Source organism: Macrosteles quadrilineatus, unplaced genomic scaffold (assembly GCF_028750875.1).
Source record: "Macrosteles quadrilineatus isolate MER2022 unplaced genomic scaffold, UCM_ALF_1.0 Scaffold_5__1_contigs__length_97177068, whole genome shotgun sequence".
NCBI classification, from domain to species: Eukaryota; Metazoa; Arthropoda; class Insecta; order Hemiptera; family Cicadellidae; genus Macrosteles; species Macrosteles quadrilineatus.
In genome coordinates, this window is record NW_026542598.1 from 72,214,951 (window position 1) to 72,237,373 (window position 22,423).

The 22,423-nt window shown below is 37.4% G+C and overlaps 1 protein-coding gene across 4 annotated transcripts in view; it reads right to left on the reverse strand.

Moving 5' to 3' along the window:
- The window catches only part of LOC128993820 (tyrosine-protein kinase Abl), a 79,338-nt gene that overhangs the window by 17,937 nt on the left and 38,978 nt on the right, over positions 1 to 22,423 (reverse strand). For all 4 annotated transcript variants that reach the window (XM_054417863.1, XM_054417862.1, XM_054417865.1 and 1 more), the window contains 4 exons: positions 9,536 to 9,742; positions 4,610 to 4,908; positions 2,024 to 2,165; positions 302 to 432 (listed from right to left, as the gene is read on the reverse strand). In XM_054417863.1, coding sequence (XP_054273838.1) covers positions 302 to 432; positions 2,024 to 2,165; positions 4,610 to 4,908; positions 9,536 to 9,742 — 779 coding nt within the window. The remainder of the gene's footprint in view (positions 1 to 301; positions 433 to 2,023; positions 2,166 to 4,609; positions 4,909 to 9,535; positions 9,743 to 22,423) is intronic.

The following is a 22,423-nucleotide window of genomic DNA, read 5'->3' on the forward strand; positions in this document are numbered from 1 at the left end:
CTTTAATAACTGTGAGTTGATAACCAAATTAAGTATGAAATGTTAATAAAAAAAACTTAATCTATTTCTGTGTTCCATAGAAAAATCTGTGACCAAGAATGCTTTCAAATCAAAATCAGAGACCATTCAGTGATTGGTAGTCACTCTAAATCAGTAATTAACTTTGACTTTCAAAACCTCGGCAATGAGTGGTAGACACCCTGGGAATCAGATGACTTTTGAGAACACAGTAACTTTGACTATTGATTGATACAACATTGTACATAACCTAGTCAACTGTGTGCCATGCAGGCTAGGTTACCTTGAGTGTTTTGACGGCCACAGTGACGTTGTACCTCTTCCACACAGCCTCGTACACATCTCCGTACTGACCTCCTCCCAGCTTGTGTCTCATCACAATGTCCGTCCTGTTGATCTCCCACTCGTCCGGCTCTGAACATCAAACAAACCACCACTATCTTAATCCAAGTTTTAAAAAAGATAATACATATTATATTTATTTTTAAGTCTTGCCCAGCATACAAATGAATCCTCAAATCTACTCATCTCACCAAGATAAGTACAGTAGACTCCCTCTTATCCGGACACCTTTTAACGGGACATCGGTTTAACCGGACTACACTCGGCGGAAATGACATCTCTTTAACCGGAAAATTTTTATCAGCACATTGGTTTAACCGGACTAGATCACCAGGAAGTGGGCGGTACTGAAACGACTGTTCTCATGGGAAAGATTCGAGACCAGCTATCACTTGTCTAAATACAATGCTCTCCTAAATTTAAGTCAAATACTGTATACAGTATGTATTTAAACGGTCCGTTTTAACGAGTTATTGGGGACGTCGGGTTAACCGGATAAACCATTATCTGGACTGGCCTAGTTCCCGAGGAGTCCCGATAAGAGGGAGTCTACTGTACAAACAGTGATTGACCTAAACACAGTGAGTGGCCTAACAGTGAGTGGGACCTAAAATAGTTGATCCCAAGACAATTTTTTAATATTTTTTTGAAAACATTAACTTCAAGTGACAGTAGGCCCTAATATGGAACGATATCTATGGCCAACATTGAGATCAGTAAGAATACCAGTAGTGTTCTATTATTATCTAAGTTTTTTTAAGTGCTATTATTATTAAAAACTGGTGTAAATGTGTGGTGTAATTCATGTGTTTTTGCTTCATTTGAAGGTCATCAATGTCAAAAATAGTACAAATGGGCAGGACAGGACAAATTAGGAAAAAAATTACGTCTTGACTTGACTCAAGACTAGGACCGTGTTTGCAACCAATCGCCAGAACTTTGTCTTTGGGTGTTTTATTTATGGGAAATGTTGACAAAAGTGTTAATGAGGCCACTCTTAAAAACGTTTGCTAAGAGATCAATTTCAGAATAGATGTCTGCAAAGCAGGCTGTGGTTCAAATATTGAACACTTACTTGTAGTAGGCCTATAAAGGAAAAAACTTGAAGTTTTTATCTTTTTAATGGTCTATTCTCTTTCTAAAAGTTGTTTACTTCTTATGTGTACACCCGGTATGGCCCGGCAGGGTTTTGGACAGTAAAGGTCAGGGCATATAAATGGAAATTTGTCAATGTTTTGTTGCAATTATATTATAGTACGAAGAAAGATAGTGCATCATCATGTAACATGTGTATAAGACAGTAGTATCATATTGAAGCTCAATTTGCTTTTGTGAATAGATGTTAAGCAAGCATATTTGTATATATTTTGTAAGTGTAGCCTAAGATGTAAGATAAGTTGTACTTTTTTTCTGACTTAGCTAATGCAGTTGTTTTGTTAATTTTTAGCTGAATAAACGAATTTGAATTTGAAATTTGAATTTTGAATTTTAATTTGAACTGATAAGCCAGACAAGACTGACAACTCTTATCACTGAAGTCACCACTGGTCTGTCCATGAGACTCATACCTTAACTTCATTGTCTAAATCACTACAGAGACCAATGGTTCCACGGGCTATAAAGGCAAACAGTTAAGATTGAAAGAAAAGAAGGCGTCTCATACCTGGACTCAGGGCGAAGACTGTAGGTTTGTTGTGTTTGGGTGCTGGGTACAGGAGCTGCGTGATGAGGCCATCCGCATGCATCGAGTGGTGATGAACAAGTTCTGCTAATGTGTTGAACTTACTCTCTGTGGTTACGTACACCTACAACAACAACAAAAAGGTCAAACACTAGGAAACTAAATTAAATAACATATATATTCACTGATTAATTAAAAACCATAAACATTACATCCAAATCTTGGAATCAATAGAACTCTTATAAAACTCTTATTCTTTCCAAAGCCCATTTATAAAGACAGTTGGTAAAGTCAAATAGTAATCAAAATGAAATAAAACATCTGATAATGTAAAAAACCCTTGTGGTGTTTTGTAGTATGTTTTATAAAAATTACACTGAACAAATTTCTAACTAAGATCATTCACAATGAATAAGGAAGATTTTTTAAATCCTTGATAAAAAAATGGGCAAATTATAACCAAATAAATTATCAAGACAACTTTCTTATTAGAATGAACAATAACATTTTTAAAAACTAATTGGGCAAGTAAAACCTAAATTAATCCATTAACATAGTAATAGGAAAAACATAGCATTTGGGATAATATTGTAAAAGACTTTTCAAATTATCAAACTTTTTTGCTGAATTTATGCTACCGCTAACATATTTTTACAAAATTGAATCAAGAACCAAATAAGAAAAACTGGCCAATGTCCAGTTTCACATATTCAGTAACACAGACTAATGTAAGGAAGAGTTTAATAAACACAACTTTCAAATTATAGTGTGTTTGGATAAACAAATTTTTTTGCAGCTAAAAAAATTAATTTTCAAAGAAATATTATGTTTGTACAAAGTACAAATAGCATGTACTCTAAGAGAACATTATAAAAAATCTAACAATAAAAATAAATATGATTGTTATTTTCTGGCATTACAAGTTTGATGTATGTAGTTTACTATGCGTTTTTTCAACACAGTGACATCATCAGGTAATCTGCCATTGCTTCAAATTGAATATTAAAAATGAAACAGTCATTACACAACACGTAAAAACACATTTAACAGCTGATCGGTGACTGTTTTATTTTAAAATTCAAGACGTAGCAATGGCAGATTACCTGATGATGTCACTGTGTTGACAAAACGCGTAGTAAACAACAACAAACTTGGAATGCCAGAAGGTAACATAAATATTTATTAATATTTGACGTAGTAGGAAATGAATTCTAACAATAACAAGCTGAATTCAAACCTCAAACAAAGTATTTGCATATTTTAATTCATCACATAAGAACACCACAATTCAAAACAAACAAACAACAATTATGACATAATTGCCAACTGTTTCAACACAGTCAAAAAAGATCTGTTTGATTCTAGTCTGAAAATAAACCAGTAATTACTTCCCTGCACTTAATTTTCCACAGAAGGAAGCAAATGGTTGAGTACAAGACAATTATCCGTATTAACGATGTAATGGGAGTTGTTCAACCTAAAAGAACGACAGATCAGTGAAAGTGATCAATTAACTAGTGAGGCGTTCACTTATGGTTTGTGAAAGTCACCTCTTGTAGTGCAGGCATCTTGATTAGAATTAATAGTGGTTATTGCAATTCAACCGGTACAATTAAGCTATTATAAGTTATTTCAAAACTCTCTTTTTTATTGCTTCAGTAGAAAGTGACAAGTTCATTTAAGAAAGAAAAACGTGATTGGGTTTGTTCTTCTGACAGTTTATATGTTTTAATTTGTTAGAGTTGTAAAAACAAAATGTTGTTGACACTAGCGATCAGTGTACATGAACAAGACACGAAAATGAGTTTCAAAATTTACAATGGGACGAGAAGTTTACTTGTATTGGTTAGTTTATGCTAAAACTTAGAAAGATGGGACATTTATGCATCTGCTTGCATCCTGGAGAAAAATATTTTAAAAACTAATCCATACAGAATCAGCGCTAACCTGATATCCATAGATGTCATGAATCCTGCTTTGGTCACCAAACAAACTCAAAAGATTCATCATCCCTCTTATTACAGATGTATTTTCAAGTTTAGAGAATATTACTAACAGAAGAAGATGTGGGAACAATGATGAAAACACTAGTTACAGACGAATTCCTGTAGTTTGACAGTGGACTGTTTTATCATTACGGTTTGCAACAGTGATGGAATCCCCCCCACTTGTGAATAGAATTTCCAGCTCTGGCAGAGAGACTATTGAAATTTTAAGGAAATGTAACTTTTGAGGCCTAAGGAAATCAATTAAATGAGTGCCTTATGGCTGATTCACTCCTAAAAGTAACTTGACTTAGGAAGGATTTGCTGTAAGGAGTTTAGATCCATGAAGACCTTTTTTGGGGATAATTTAAGAGATGGGGTATAAAAAGCAGTACTGTCAGAAGATGTTGTGAGAAATAGGTAATTACTAGTAATATGAAGCTGATACATTTAAGGAAATCAAGAGCAAGAAAGCGAATTTACAATTTGAATGAAACAATGCACCATTGCCTGGCCGACTGAACCTTGCTACCAAAAGTCAAGTAGCTAAGGTGTCTTTATCAGATAACAAAATTAAACTCACCTTGCCACCGTCGTCCTCGTTGATCCTGTAGTGGTAGACGCGGCCCTCGTACCGCAAGCTGATACTCCGCTGGCCCGGACTACTCTCGCTCTCCCGCACCAGGAAGCTGCCATTGATCCCCGAGCTCAGCAGGTACTCGGCCGCATTGCGGGATATAGGCCCGTGGTACCACGAGTGCTTCTCTAAGGAGTTGACGGGCGTCACGTAGTTGGACGGGACCCAGCCCACCTGTCCAGACGACGCATGCGCCTCGCACCACTCTCCCGACTTGTTGTAGCTCAGGATACGAACCTGCTCACCTGCAAAGAAACAAGGATGTCAGGCAATTCGTCATAGTTTGCAGATTATTTAATATAGTGAGATTACAAGAGAATTGTTTTGTTCATGGCCTTTTGTTACTGACTAAGACCATTTGGGTGCAGTCAAAAATCTATTAACCCTTCTCAGTTTTTGACCAGCAACTCGTGATCACTGGGTGAGCTACACCCTTAGGAATATGGGAGTGCCCCTGAACATATATGTTTTACCCCTGGCGTTCAGGGATACTCTAATATTGCTAACGGTATAACAACCATTGGTTTAGTGATAAATAATAACAAACAAGCTATTTCAATATTTAGTGTTCACTATAAGAAAATCCAAAATTATGTCATCGACGAATCTAAGTTGTGATTCATTATTTTCAGATCATCATGTTTAAAAATTATAGTGCAAAATTAATTTGAGCCCTCTCCCTCGTTCTACGACTTGCCAGACGCCCACAATTTTTACACAGAGAATTGCCTTACAAAATTAAATATATATATTAAGCTAATAAAATTCCAAGAGTCCACAAGATTTCAGACGATGGTGATATGTTGCACATTAATGTTTAGATACATCAATTTTTATGGAAGTGAATCACAGTGGTGCAGTGTTGAAAGGTTAGTGACCCGTAGAAGGCCAAGCAAGTGAAAGTGTCGCAAGAGCAAGTGTGTCAGCCGCCCAGACCTGTTACACAGACTCCATAGAGTTATTACTGTATACTCCATGTATACTATAATATATATACTCCATGGAGCTTCTTTCCGTAGGCGTGAAGTGTGAGGATGCAGAACACTACAGAGGTTAAATTTATTTTATAAAGCCATCTACGGTTATAACTTGTACAGGCTATAGGATAGCCCACTTGATATACAGTAAAAACTTGAACAACCTACCTATTGTTAAGTAGTTACATGGAGTAAAGTGTTGAGCTAAAACTGCCAAACATTTAGCCAGAATCCTTATAATAAAAGACAGCTAGCTGGGTCCAGTTTCTTACCGTAAAAAATAAACAATTTTTTTAAAGATTGAATTGGTTTAACCTCTTTGAAGCTTTTGGTTAAAGGTAAGGCAAACGGGTATGCAACTAAAACAAAAATATGAAAAAGGGGTACAGTATAAATTAACATTAATAAATAATTTCAAAGGTGAAGCAACCACCATAAATTTTATTTTAAACTATCCTATCGCCTATGACACCCACAGCAAAGTGCAAGAGTGCATGAAGTGTTAGTGGGGGAACAAGATTCTTTGATCTTTGAAGAGAGGGTCACATTATAGATAGAGTGACCATAGTCAAAGAGTTCAGAGCAGCATCACATCAAGTCAAGTGGTGTCATAGAGCAGATAATGGCATAGCTTGTCATGTGACGACATCGTTACAAAACTCAGAGCTACTGTGTCATACCCTCTTCAAAAAATCTAGTGTGGTACCGTTATGTTACTAATTATGATATTTAATTATCGTATAATTTTATGGGGAGAGATCTCCTACAGAGAGAATATTCTCTTTGCTTAGAGAGATCTATTATTTTTTTTTGTTTCATAGAAAAGTGGTCCTACAGGGCTCTGAACCAACAAAGCATTATCAACCACATAGTTAAATATCATTGAGGGGATTCAAACCTGGGCTTTCAAAACAAGGTTCCGATGCTCTAAACACTAAACCAAGAGTATTTTGCCGCAGTTTGAATGGTAAATTTTTAAAATCAATTAAAAATATTATTTACAAGGCAGATGTGCTGTACAGTATATCTTATTTTCTAAATAGGAAATAAATCTGACAAGTTTAGGGAAATATTAAAGTACAAAGACAATGAGAAAAATGGAAATCCGATTTGTCAGTACGTTTGCTGCGGCATGGGTATTTTTGTTTTTAGACTGATCTACAGCTTACAGTAGCTGCAAAATTATCATTGTTGCAATATTATCATACTAAAAGCCATTAATTTTCAACCAAATTCAACCCCTGGCCAAAGTCCTAACCACTACAAGCACAGTCAGGAAGCAGGGAAGGTTTTGAAAAGTAACAACAAAGCCAAAAACATTCTTTATCACAAAACTGTCCAGGAACAAAGAGAAGTATAAATGTGTCCAAGTATAGCTGGTTGTTGACAAATATCACAAACAAGAAAGTGAGGGGAGGGAGGGTAAACATCATAATTCACACTCTGCATTTCAAGCAAGACTCAACAGACTTTACCCCTGATAAGGGAGATTTTATCAGCTTGTGGAGTAAAATAGAGCTGGGTGATGTTTCAAAATGTATATGGACAAATAATGTTGTAATTTGTATTAACAATTTGAATTTTAAAAACTTTATAGTTTATTGGTAAAACATGGTAATAGGAAGGAAATGTTTGTTGAAATGTTGTAAACAAAAACTGTAACTTATTTACAACGAGAAATTTTGTGTAATATTTTTATGGAAAAATTATTTGTGTTGAGTGTGATCTATGGTAAGAGTGATGTTATGTAATGTCCAAGAGTTATATTATGACGCAAAAACAAAATTAAGTCGGGTTTGTTTTTTTGAAGTTTTTGCCAAAGCATTCAAAACAAAATTAACTCTTAATTTTAATTCTAGTTAGCACCAAGTGTTACAGTGTTAGATGTACGAAATCATTGGGCATAGCAACATAGCCTAACACTCTTAAATTACTTTTGAACATAACAAAACTAGTAAACTGGAATAGCTAATTGATTGACCAATAAGAAAAGTAAATTTGAGATATCGTGGAACAGTGTAAGGGATCTATTAAATAAACCTAAGAGGGTAAGAGTACCTACTATTCACAATCATGTTCTTTTAAACTGTAAGAAGTGGTTACACAATTTCTTCGCCCTACACTTAATTTCTCTTACCTGGAAAAAACTTGGACATAATAATCATTGATCATTTGACCCACAAGAAAAAAGATTCCAAATACTATGAGAAGGAATGGAATTTTTGTATTATGTAATTAAATTGTATGAGCCACATTTTCTTAAGTAAAAAAATCGGGGATTCCAAAATGGTATTGTCCAAACAAACCTTGAAAATTCTAATCTCTAATCGAGTGACCCATAAGAAAGACAATTAAAAATCAGTCTTAATGAATGGATTTTCTTGAAAATTTTTGGAACATCCAATGTTTATAATCTGAATGATGAAATCTTTCTCCTGACCATTCGTCTAACTAGGACTGGCCCTGGTTTTAAACCATTGGCCTGTTCCTAGGAAAGTCTGAAGACAGTTTTCATCATAAAAACTATAATGAGCTGTTTTGCTAGAGTGTACAGAAAAATGTATTGAATGGATTTTTTGTGAGAAAACATGGTTAATTTGTCATCTTTGTGTGAGCCATATTGTCCTAAATACAGGTATTAAGTCGATGGTTCCAGAAATGCTTTGTTTTAGCTTAAAGTTATCTCATACCAATTAAAAAGTGAACATTTTAATTTAAAGTTTTTTGAACTATAGGAAAATACAACCCAAATCAGCTGTTTCCTAGGCTAAATGGCGTAAAAAGAAATAATGAAAAATATTGTAAAACAAAAATGTTGCAACAAGACGTAGACACGGTGCATTCACTTCCGTTGAGTGAGCCATTGTAAGGTATCAGGTGCTTCCAGAACTGCTTTGTCCTACAGTTTGATACGACCTTGCATTGCATCAGCATCAACAATCGTGCAAGACCTTCACTTCACCTTCACGCACGACAAATACACTTCTTATTCTTCTCCACAATAATTACCAAACACCAGGGGAAGTGGGTGTTAAAACACTGCTTCCTCCATCACTGATTGTATTTAAACATCTTTGTTTACTAATTTGTTATTACCTAACGAGTTTTATCAACAATCCTTCTGTGTGCCTAATTACTACCTATTACAGTATTTAATTTTCATTATTTCGTCATTTCATTTCTTAATGAGTTTCAAAAGAGTAGAATTTTTTGCAGATTTAATGGGTTTTATGATAGTTATGCAAAACTTAAGTAAATTTAATTTGATGAACTATTTTGTAGAAAAAAGTAAACACTTATTCAATGCTATGAAATGGCCTTGAAGTTCTCTAGCACAAAAATTGTATTTCTAGCGTAAGAGACCTTCCTTTTTTATGTCCTGGATATATTATTGGAACAGTAGCTGAAAACTATGTTTCAGTTTTTGAAAAAGGTCGCTGATTCCTAATACACATAATTCATACACACGTATTGGCTGTCAACGCTCTTAACCTACTCATGGATGAAGAGAACAAACTTTTAGAACAGCGGCAATTTGCTTATCACCCACTGAATAGTAACAGAGAAGAAAGGTACAGAGGAAACATTTAATAGTCCACTTTAAGTGGCGTCTAGCTATAGCCCTAGTGTCTAAGGCAAAGACCCCCTCCCTCGCCCTCATGTACTACAACACTGACAGTGAAGGAAGACTCTGTACCCTGTGCGATAGGAGTTTCCGCACAGTGCGCAGGCTCTTCTTTGCTCGGCACAACATACTACAGCTGAAAGCGCTCAGTCGGTCTATAAGCAAGTTTCTTATGTACCTTACTTCTATGTTGAATTATTGTACGATCATGTTACGTCAACCACGAGTTGGAAAGCAAAAACCGCACTCCGCACAATCAAGAAAACTGACCCTTCTTAAGACTGAGCTGGTTCTCTCCGCCCGCTTGGAAGTCGTAGAGGGCGACAAAGAGTTGCGGGTCATCCTCCTCCTGGGCCAGCAGGTTCTCCTTGGACGTCCAGCGAGCGGCAGACTCCAGCGGCAGTGGTACAGAGGCGGGGGCCTCCCCATCTGGCAGGTCAGGGATGTGGGGCAGTGGTCGACTCTGCAGCAGCGCCTCTGGAACAACAAAAGGCGATATTAGTCTCAATTGTTTCTGTGGATAAAAAAATTAAAATAAATAAAAGAAGAAACAAAGTATAAGAAATAGTTAATTATCCGAATTGTCATGTGCTTATAATGGTCGCCTTTCTGAAGGTTGTTAATTTTTGTTCCAAGCAAGATGTATTCTGGGCAGAAATTTTATTAAACACTGATCTATCAATTCATGAAACTACACATCTAACAAAAGGTCGACAGAGTTACCAAACCAGGGATTAGACTAATTCCCTGTAAAAAAACACTAAAGAGGTAATGATGACGATAAAACACAAATAAAACTAAATTAGATAAAAAAAATTATGATGTAATTTTTTAACAATAATGTTTTTTTTTTAATTTTTTGTGTAGACAAAATTTATTACGATTTAACAGAGATCATCCATGCCCACAGGTGGAATAACCTTTTCAACATTCTGAACACAAAATAGCATTGTAAAAGAAACTTAGTACAACACATTTTTAAATATCTCCTTGTTTAAGAGTTGTTTTCCAAGTTCAACCCTACACTTGGGGGGAACAATTTTAACATTCATTTTACACAAACGCTGTCTTGTTAACTAAAATAACTGAGAGAAAGAAAGTCTTGTCTCAAGGACGAGGAAGGGGAGAACATAACAATAATGAAGATGAGGGGGAGAGGAGGGGATGTTTAACAAGTTAATGTGGCACAATGAGAATAAGTGGAGTCTAATAACTGGCTGTTGAACAACCAAACTGTCGTTGGCGCAATCACAGCACTTCAACTCACTACTCTCAGATTGTTAGTTGACTCTAGTAAGTTTTTGGGTTACAAACTTTTCTTGTCACTTTGATTTCACACATAACTATATCTGACATAGAATTGTGGGGTTTGTGCCATATAAACTGTAGCTCCTTATTCACTGTTCTCTTTGCCAGGTTCTCTTTTTATGTCAAAGGATCTAAAACTAAAGCAAATGCTTCAGGGAAGCTCTGAACCGTCAAAAAGTGTCAAGTGGTAGTCTCCATTATATCTTCCATATTATCCACACCCTCCCTTCCTCCTGTAAAGCGTTATATTGAGACAATATTACTTTAGCCAATCCTGTCCATCCTCGGAGTATACAAGCCTGGCTTTCTGACTTGTACGTGTGTTTCAAAAAGTCTAAATCCTTATACATACCACTCAACTACCCCTTTCGTCCTGTGGCTGAGTGAACTTAATTATTGTATAGTTTTGGTTTGACAACAGACAAACGTATAAAGGCTTAAGAAGGTTTACAATGGAGAAACGTTAGTTAGAAACATTAGTTTAATGATGTTGAACATAGAATGATTCCCTTGTTGTCTGCCTCTCATTGATCAAACATTATCAAAAATTTTATCAGAACTCGAACAAATCATATGTTTGAAATATGCATCACATGAAGTATGCTAACTACACTATGAACCATAAATAATTTTCTGCGTTTTCTGTAACTGGTGACAGGGCAATTTTGTAGACATGGCATGAAAAAATAATCATAAATCACGTTTGTATTACCTTGCTAAAATTATGTTAAGGATTATACAGTAATTGAGTGTATCTACATTTTGTATTGTGTCGGAAATATTTTATTTTGAACACCAGTTAAAAAAAAAAAACCAACACTTACGTAAAAATCCCACATTCGGAGTAAAAATCCCTATAGTAACAATGCTTACGGTAGTAAGTTAATCAAGGATGGGAATCTTTCTCATATCAGATGAATGCATATAAGCGATTATTGTTTACTCGATGAATGTGACATTAATCATTATCATCTCAATGAATCGAGGTTATCGGTAAAGTACAAATATTAAATTGCACGACAGTTAATTTAATTCTACAACAAAATGTTACTGTACAAAACAGCAACCGACAAAACCACAAAAAAATAAAATACCCACACTAATTACAGCACACAACAACCACACTCAATCTGTGTTCAAACAGGTGTATCGTGTTACTGCGCTACTGTCGTGGTAAAAACAATAACGAATGTGGCAAGAGGAAGAAACACACACGGAGAACACGACGCGCATGAACGTGAAAGAAACTAGAGAAAAAACGTTCCCAGATGAGAGTTTTTGACAATGATGTTGAATGGGGCCAAGCGATGTGAGAAACCCAGGCTTCACAGCGGGAGGTGGCCTTTTTACCGCCACGCCGCCAACACCGTGACTGTGACCAAACATCGTCTGTCAGTCAATGGTCACGTGATCATGCTATCAGTGATCAGCTGTGATCTGACTGGAAAAAGCCGGACATGGGACATCGGACATAGCGCCATGCGATCAGAAAACTTTGGGGCGATTCGCTGCAAGGGAAGACTTGGTTTACAATAGGAAAACGCGAAATGCAGTGAACAAAAGTAATTTCTGTTAATTTTTTTAGGTCAATCCTAAATTATTTGAATAAACCGACACTACTAACTAAAATGAAGACTGTCGCGTATTTTGTGTAGCCTGCGTGTGGCTGATTGAGCTTATATTAAAATAGGATAAGATGATCTGGTATGAAGAAAAGCACTGATTAAGTGTATAAGGTAAGATGATCTGGTATGAAGAAAAGCAAAGCAACAATTAGATTGGCAAAGTATTGTACATAAATAAACTGCCATCATTCACCTGATAATTGTCAAATCTGAATACATTGTGAATATATGTTGGAGTGAGACCAGAGACGATATAATCTGTGTAAGACGAAAAACATTTCAGCGAAAGGACAAGAATCAATCCTGAATCACTTTAAAGGACTGCCATTATTCACTTAACCACTTTATTAGGAAAGCTACGCAATATGCGAATGCATATTATTACTGTAAATAAGAAAATGAAAGCAGGGAGCGAATAATGAAGTGAGATTATCTGGATTATCTGTTTGGACTTGTTGCTGACAAAAATCAACTGTTTCTTTTACCAGGACCATAATTAAAATCACAATGACGAAGGAGATCTTGGTCTAATGTCAAACCCTCACAAGACAATGTATTACTGTAAGCAGATAAAAATTTGTTTGCAGCTTCAATCTTTTTGTTGACTACATATTTTGAGGCGATACATTATGTTGGTCGTGCGTGATTCCATATCTCTAGGATTGTGTTACAATTTGTAGACTACATCGCTGATAAGAAAGATTTATCACAAAGAAACCGATAAGAAAACTATGGCTGGCGAAGTTATCACAATTGAGAAACCGTCAAGAAAATTATGGGTTGCACCGTGATTACAATTGAGAAACTGATAAGAAATCTACGACTTGCAACGTGATCACAATAAAGAAACCGATAAGAAACTATGTTTTGCAACACGGTGAGAAACTGATAAGAAGTCTATGGCTTGCAACGTGATCACAATAATGAAAAACCTATAAGAAAGTATGTTTTACAACACGATGAGAAACTGATAAGAACGCGATAGTCGGCAATATGATCGTTTACAAGTAATGCGGTCACTTTGATCTCAGCTAGTACGCGAGTATCACACAAGATTTATATCCTTCACATCAACAACGTGACAGATCATCTATCTTGCGTACACTCGCTCTCGGCTGGTACAGCGATGGCTGAAGAATGGTTTATGTAAAAACACATGGGGCTGTGGCGCCAAGGCGAACACCATTAAAATAACAATGTTTTATTGTTGATTGATTACGTCTTTAGTCGAAGATTTCATTAACTTTACAGTGTTGAACAATGCAATTGTGATCCACTTTACAGAGTTTTACTCGAAAGATTTTATACATATGAAGGTAATGTGTTTATTAATTAATTGTACAGGCTATAACAAACCTTGCTATTCATATTCTTGACTGCATGAAATTTAGTTCTGGAGATTTCAACACGATATGTTTTAAGATAGTTGAACCGTCGAAAATTAGTAATAACCAATGCAGAGACAGGCTACAAACAAAATGAATAACCTAGCAATTTGTGCGACGAAGTATGAAATTAAAAGTAAACAACACTTTCAAAGTGCTCATCGGCTACAGTTGCGCAATTATTTGAAGTATTAGCTAGTATCATGATTTATTATATCACTGTGGGATAAATCAATGTAGGCTATCACTTATCTTTAAAAAATAATATTTAATTTTGTTTTAACAGCTTTCTGGCAGAGCAAAATAAAAAAACTTTCCATGGTAACTATGAGAATATGACATAGAAACCTTCCCATGCTTATAGAGCACAAATTACTCTGTACGATGATGATAAGTGGCTTATACATTGGATTACATTATTGTTTACTTCAAACTAAACAATCCTGAATCCACTCCCAAACTAGACACATTTATTCAAGGACCCCGTTCACACCGTTGACTCCAAATGAAAAATAATCGACTCAACATTCTTCTTTCACGCCTAATAAAATAGTAGTGTAACCCGAAACGAAAACTAAATTACGTTACAGGAAGAAATCTAGCAGAGCGGTGACAGGTATGTTATAATTACAGTTGACACATGATGGGAAGGAATGTATAATGTATCCCAAACTGGGAACACGGCGCTAAAAGCCGTGGGGATGCGGGAATTGCCTCCGTTGTGTTGAAAATAGCTCCAACACACGCCCAACAACAGCTACAGCTGTAGACCTTGTAAACAATACAGAGTCACGGTAAATACCACGATGATTAGAACAGAAGCTGTATGGATCACAAACCAAACAAATGACGTCACTGGCCGGAATGTCAGATGCTAATAGCCGTAACACCTGGTGTGGACGTTTTTGACAGTTCCATTTAAATGTTAAACAATGTTTACTTTCGATCCAATGACATAATTTGTTTATGTTTATGATCCATAGTTTTTGTTCTAACGTGGTAGGTATATACTGTCCTAGCCAAGGTATTTTTGAGCGTTTTGTAGTTGCCAATCGATTTATACAAACACTGAAACGTCTATGGCAAACTTGCCTGTGTCAAAAGGCGTAATATTATGTAAAACAAAAACGTTGTTGCTTACAGCACCGTCGGTTCCGTTCACAAGTAAAAACGAGTGGGATCAAGTTTTCTACTTCGAGACAAGTTCTTTCCAAGTGCGCGCTAATCATAACTCCCAGCATGGATTCTATGGCCAATGAATCTGTTTTCGATACTAAAAACAATAAAAAGGTTTACTAACATGAATGTCCCTTCGTTACTACAAAGCCAGATCCAGTTCTCTGATTTAAGTATCTCTGTGTACAGAATAGAGAGAAGAGAGGGCTTTATCTGCGTTGTAAAGTCTATACTTAATCCGCCTCAATGGTAGGACTCGGAAACGACAGTAGTTAACCATTTGACCATATGGTTCATTGCCTGATTCTCAAGCATCATAAATTACATATAACGAGGCCATGCAGATTTATAGGTGAACTTACTGTGTAAATATCTGATATCAGCGCGTACGCGTAGACAGTACTTTCAGTCATCATTTTGGAAAAAATCTCAAATACCTCTTGGCCAGCAACACACTCTTGGCGAAATATCTTAGCTAAGACCCCACGAAAATCTTGGGAACTTAAGGGATGAAAATAGTTTCAAGATGTTCCTTATCACCGAAGCCAACAACATTATACACTTAAAACGGCAAACTATCTGATTTATAGCACCGGAACCGCGTCCTCGTTCGCAAACCACACATTAAACACATTATTCAGACGCGAATCTAGTGGTTCAGCGATAAAAGCAGCCTTTGTCATGGAACCAAGCCGGAAATGGCGACTAGATAATAGCCCAAGGCGATCATTAAAACACGATCATCTCAGAGAGGCTGCCGTCTGCTCACAACACAACAGCTATGCCGGCCTACTTTCTGATCTGGTACCGGCTCAACATAAGCTCTTAGCAACAGCACCTTCAGAAACACTGCAACGTCGCTAGGTCGGAAATGGAAGTTTTAACAGGTTGGTATGAACATACTTTTACGTTGAAGAATGATCACAGGATACAAAACATGCAAAGGATTATCTCAGTCATGTAGACTGTGGAAATCTCGATAAAACGTCATTGTATAAAATCTCTAAACATATTACGATTGCGAAACTCGAACAAGAAGATAACAGCAGATTATATATTATACCAGGAGCGAGAGGATTAACCTGTTGGCAGAATGTAATTCGGTCGCCCCAAAAGGGCCAGAATACACAGCGACACACCAGTTATTCTTGATATCAACTATCATAAACTCCTTCAGCTAATCAATTTCCCCAACGAACTGGGGCTGGAGAGGGTTCTTTAGGAATATCTGAGACCAGGAAGCGGGATCAATAGATCAATTATTGTAGTATTAATTCATTTACCGACCATAAATATTCTAGCGCATTTGTTTCTTTCCTTGGCACGCATCAGTATCAGTAGGCTACTACGATCAGTAGTTGAAGCGATCGCACCGAAGACAAAAGGCCTTTTCACACCGGCGTACTGGACGTACTGTACGTTTGGTACGTTTTTTTTTTCAACAAATCCCTGCCCATGTTATCATATGAGCTCGTTCATACCGCGCGTACAGAACGTACTGTACGTCCAGTACGTACGAGATGGTTTTGTGTGAATCGCTTAAAGACAGTTTCTCAGTGATCTGTAGCGTCAGTAGTATTAATGACACAACAAATTTAATGGCACTGAAAGTGTAACATATTGTATGCTAGACGTAATTTGCACAGCATTTGGTCGAAAGCGTCACAAATATCAAGGATGATTGTTCACACGAAACCGTGGATATCTCAATTCTAGTGTGAAAGTTAGTTTTCCAAGGTGACCCAGGCTAATAAAACAAAATAACTCAATCCGAGCCAAAACTCAACTTTAACTGAGATTAGATTTTAAACACCGTCCAAAGCACGATGTTTGCAGCTATGGATGGCTGGGATACAACACTACGAGATCGGACAACACACCGGAGAGTCGTGGGAAGGGCTCCGCCACGCCACGGTCACTAGGAATTCGGCCCCGCCTTCCACACTACACTCCGCCGCGCACAACCACAGCATAGGCGACGCGCGGCGTCGTCAGGACATGAACATGATTCAGTCAGAGTTAGAGGAGAGTTAAGGCTAGGCGCACACGAGCGATTATTTTGAGGCGACTATTTCATCGGCCGATCTGTGCATCATGTATTTGAATGGAAGCGCGCACACAGGCGATCGAGAATTGCGCCGATTTTAAAATCTGGGTTTTGCCACAGATTCCTAGGCGAGGCGATTGTCGCCCGAAAATCTGTAACGTACAGATTGTTATCAGTCCGCGCACACGGTCGACTAAAAAATCGGCCAGTCGCTTGTTGTTCTCCACAGGAGTAGTGTGAGTTGTGTTGTTTTCTTTGCTAAAAAGGCCACAGCTTTTATAATAAAAACTGAAACTTTCAACAGACATTTCTACAGTAATTAAAGAATATTTTACTGTCATCACGTAAAGTGTATAGCTTATAAAACTGTCGATTTTAAAGTCTCTGACTTACTATCGGATGAACCCATTATTTAAGTTGTCTTCTTTTTTTCTTTGGTAAGAGCACAAACACAGGTTAATTCAACAAAGTCCATTTTAGGATAGCTTAAACGCACTCGAAAAAATCAATTTCTCGACTAAAAAATCGCCACGTGTGCGCCTAGACATAAATCAAGGGCGATTTAATTTTGGCCGATTTTTAAATCGGCCGATCGAAAAATCGACCGTGTGCGCCAGGCCTTAACTCAACCAACTGTACAACCACAACCACAAGCTGATAGTCCAGAATGTGTTGTAGGCTACTGGTCATCGCCTCGGTGTACAAAAGGGACGAGTTTGATCATCATATTCACTAAAAGGGTTTGGCCCGATTTGCCTTCAAAGCATTTTTTGTGACATCATTGTTAAAAACGCAATTGTCGTAGATATTAAAGGGAAAAGCCCCAAAAAATTGGTAGATATTAAACCAGAAAAGTTGACGCAGCTTCTTAAATATCATAGAAAAATTTAACAGAGATCTAATCTACGGTATCGGGCTTCAGGTGATCACATTAGGGACCGTTTTCTATCAGACTAGTACTAACAAGGTGTTAATTATCCAGTGTGTTATTGTATTTCTATCATTTTGATCAAAACAAATGTTAACATTTGTTGTGAGTCAGGAAAAAGCCCCCCCCCCCCTTAAAAAAATGAGAAATACTGTAGCGCCATTCTAGAATAAAATTGTTGTTTGACTATTTTCATACAACCATAATAGTTACGGCGTCGCTGGCAAATTATTACAACACTGCCAACATTGAAACAAGGAAATAACGAGTTCGTAAATTGTGTATAACAAGTTTTGAAACTACTACTGTAAACCACACCAACATCAACGTCAAATTAATCACGACGACGTTAAGCCAATAGAAAAAAACTTTCACTCCACCGAACTCATGGTAGGATGTCCAGAAAGTAAAAGGCGTTTACTCAATCCACTACTTTTACTTGATAGTAACATCCTGCGACAAACAGTCCGAGAGCGAGATCAAGTGAAGGGTACATCCAGTGTGAAATGTGAAGTGAAGTGAAAGCCTACAACTCTGCAATCATCGCGGCGCCGACGGCGGCACCTCCTATGGACCGCTATTTTTTCACAACACCTAGATCTCACAACTTCAGCGCGGTATCGGACGGATTATGCTACAAAATTCTGCGTTTGTCGAAAACTTAATCCAATCGTATGTCTGATAAAAAAAAAATTAGAGTTAGTCCAAAGTTTCGTGAAGGAGGCCTACAAGTTGCAAACAATGTTCCAATGGATTTGTTACACAGAACAGCCTATTTAAGTATGCATTAACTATGTAAACCTCAAGTTATTTTTCATTTCGGGGTTATGTTACATGTGCAATGGGTCATGTTGGTCTAGTTAGCATCTGCCAGTGTTCCAACATATACAGTACACCTATATAAAATATCTTTGTTCATTGACGTCTTTGGGACGGGCCATCGATGACTACGGCGCAGTCAGTACAAAAGGAACTTCGTTCAATGCAGCTATCATTAGGAAAATAAATAAATAAGTAAAATACAAGAACTCCACTGTCCGGAGCAGAAGCTTTCTACGACTATACACACAGTCACACATAAGGCGACCGAAAGACAGTAAGCAACCAGATGTCATCCCGATTTTGACCATCAACCTCCAAGATGAGTAGACTACTTTAACAAAGTGCGTTTGGAATCGTGGTCTAGAACACGTCATCTCGAACGTGATATTCATTATAAATACAGTTATGATTTATCTCGTGCAACTGTCATACGAAGAAAATCACTGTGTTTCCTTTGTAGATTAGATTAGGTTTATGTGACGTTGACTCAAGAGGATGCGTATTTTAGAGAAAAGATTAGTCAAGGATGAGTGTTATACGTCACTTATTGACAGTTAATTGTTTAGACAGAATGATTAGTCAAGAGATTATGAAGCAATTACAGTTTAAAACCTCCAGAAAACTGCTGACTACACAACAGCGGCCTTCAATTGATTAAGTGAACACTGAAACTACTCAATAAAAGCTACGCTTGAGGTGACAGTAGCTCCAAGCTCCAATAAACAAATTGTGGTTCGGAGTGCTAACTGTTTGCAGTTTAAAACAGTAATATTCTTCCGTATAACCTTAATATATTAAATTGCTATAAATATTGAATATACAAAAAGAAGAAATGGAAATAATAGTACTTGAACATAAAATATCAAAAAAAGATTCCACCCAACAACGGTCAACAGCGAATGGAGGTTAAGGCATACCCAGGGATTAGGAAAGTTTTATAAGGAGCAGGAATTGTGGGAGGGGTAAGAAACTGGAGACTTTGGTACTGAGAAGAGAAGAAGAAGCAAACCTGAAAACCCCCCTAAAGAAGCGGTAGAAGGAAGAAGATCCAGGGGAAGACCAAGAACTAAATGGTGGGATAAGGTCCAGACTTTTGGGAATTCAAGAAGAATATGCTGAAGACAGAGACGGATGAAGACTGTGTTGCTGAGGCAAAGTATCGACTGGGGTACAAATGTCCATGACAGTGAACTAATTCAGCCTAATTTCTTCCGAGGAAATTCCACTGCAGAAGCCGTTGAGTGGTACCCCCGGAGCGCGGCAGAGCACTTCCCGGTAGCCATTGTGTCTCCCGCCATCGACCTTGACCACTGACCACGACCACGCATACCTCCGCGGCAACTACCGTGAACACTACCACTACACATAACACTGCAACTGCTACTTCCTACCGTACTGAGAGCAAACGTCCATGGTCCGCCCAACCATGTAAAGAACTAAAGATGTTGTTTATATCGTTGGGTCTACCTAAACGGTTATTTGCAATAATTCATTGATAATACAGTAGTACGTTACTTTCCGGTGATGGTTGTCAGGCACCCACAACAATACACATACTACGGCACTACCTATTGTAGAAACCTTAATTAATTGTGGTTTGGCGGTGAATCTTGAATAAATTAAGCGAGCTGGCCAATGGTGAGTTCCGAGTTTGACTTGCAAACAGTCTATTTCATCACAAGGGCCGAAAGTGATTTTTTTAACGAGCTCCAAGTTTTGATTAGGCCTAGTTAACTGATGGAAAATGAGCCGTGGGGAAAAAATAATAAACACTTTAGACTTGTGTGAAAAACTATATTGTCAACATGCATCGTTTTTGGAGACAATTCGGAAAACGAAAAGTGTGACTATCGCTGAACTTAGCTACGAAATGGAAGATTTTACCTAGATAGTATCTACAATCCAAGTTTGCAAGTCGTCTAATACTACTCCAGTTAATGTTTGTTATCCTTGGGATAAAAAGAACCACTTCAAACCCGCAAGGTATGTATTGAAAACTCAGCCATTTTATCTGAAGTAACGTATGAAAATAAGTTTTTTTACATCTGATACCATTGTCGTGTAAATAGACAATGTGAGAAAAAGTATAGACGTATACTTAGTTACATACACATTACGAACTAAAAGAACAATCTGATTTGAGATAATGGTTTTTGATAAGACCTTAACAAACCCTATAATAGGTATAGCGAAAAAAGAGCATCGGACAAGCGTATGAACTAATACAACACAAACTAAAACTATCAATTTTTAGTTTAGAGGTGACGATGGTTTACATTGGCGTTTACAGTTAACAGCTGTTATTGAGTGAGTTCACTGACGCGACCGCCACCAATCAATACATTCTCTCTCTCTCTCTCTCCCCGTCTGTCTCTGTCGCACACCACTCCATTCATATTTCATACTTACTACCGTCACCTACGCTTTCGTTCTGTCCCTTTGTCTTACAAGAGTTGCCCACCGACTTGGCCACTACATTGTTATTTATGGAACGTTCGTGTTACCTTCACTTTTGTCGTGTGACATCATTTAGTGGCGCTGAGATGTCTGTTGCTAATTTACATTACACAGTTGATCACAGTACGAAGTTCCATGATAAAAAATGTCTGTCAAACAAATTCCACAACATTCAATTATGTTTCCGGTTTTGCTTTTATTCCGGGGTACAAGTAAACTAATTTCAATTCTATTCTAACTATATGGCTAATGCTTATTAGGCTAATTCATTACTATTAGGCAGGTCCCTAAACTAGACTTTGATCATCAAACTCTACATAGAAGTTCCATCCACCATATCATAAATACAGATGACAGTCAGCCAAACACATAAATACACAGCTGTTGACACACAGTCCAATGTGCAGCCCAAGACAGATGTGACAGGACAACTGTGCCATTGTGATCATGACGTCACACATTCCTACAGCCGCCCACTGCCGCCCAGCCACGGCCGCTCACCTGGCCAGGGATTGGACCGTTCCCCCACATGGACTTGAAAGTGCACGGCACACGACACGTCATCGATAAAACACAATGCTGGGTGTTATTTGAAAACTCGGTTCAAACCATGAATTCACACGTTTCTGTAGCCGGAGTTACATCAACGGAGTTATATCAACGTCTAAAAACAATGACAATTACAAATCATGACAGAAGAGAGAATGAACGACAAAAAATAAAAGAACGAACCAGTTGTTTTTCAACGATGGATGATGACAATGCATAGTCGGTATCTCCATAACATGGTACATATCTACAATGAATACAAACCTGTATTCATTGATATCTATTAGGAAGGTTATAGCAAATATTACAGGTACTTAAGATGGAAGGACAATTGATACCTTAAGAAACTGTTTTGGCTTCCATTAACTATAAAAAAATTAATTAAAAAATAATATCTTGGTTCCACTCCTGAAAAACACTCCACGCCCTTATACTCATGTCGATGACTGGTTTCAGAGATAATCTTAAAAACTATTTGCAAAATTATTTACTTTTTTATTCGATGGTAAGCAGCAAGGTGCTTCTAATATCATCCTAGTCTCATTAAAATTATTCACATAAAGAGTAAAAATAGTTGTCACTGAACCAGCACAACTTGAAAGTGGTTTGTAACCAGTTGACGAAAGCTCACTCCACAGGGAGAGTTGACATTTTAACGGAGGAAAGGGAATCTGCTCTTTTCTTTCCACTTCCTACACTAGGGAATTTTCACGACCATCTTGCCGTGGATGTGGGAAATGATCATTCCTGACATGTGGTGAAGGATGACATACTTATATTGACTTATTGAAGGCTAGTATTGGCTGTGGAGTGCTAGTATGCAGATTCCAAGCTCTTAAGGTGATACAGCTTAAACCTAAA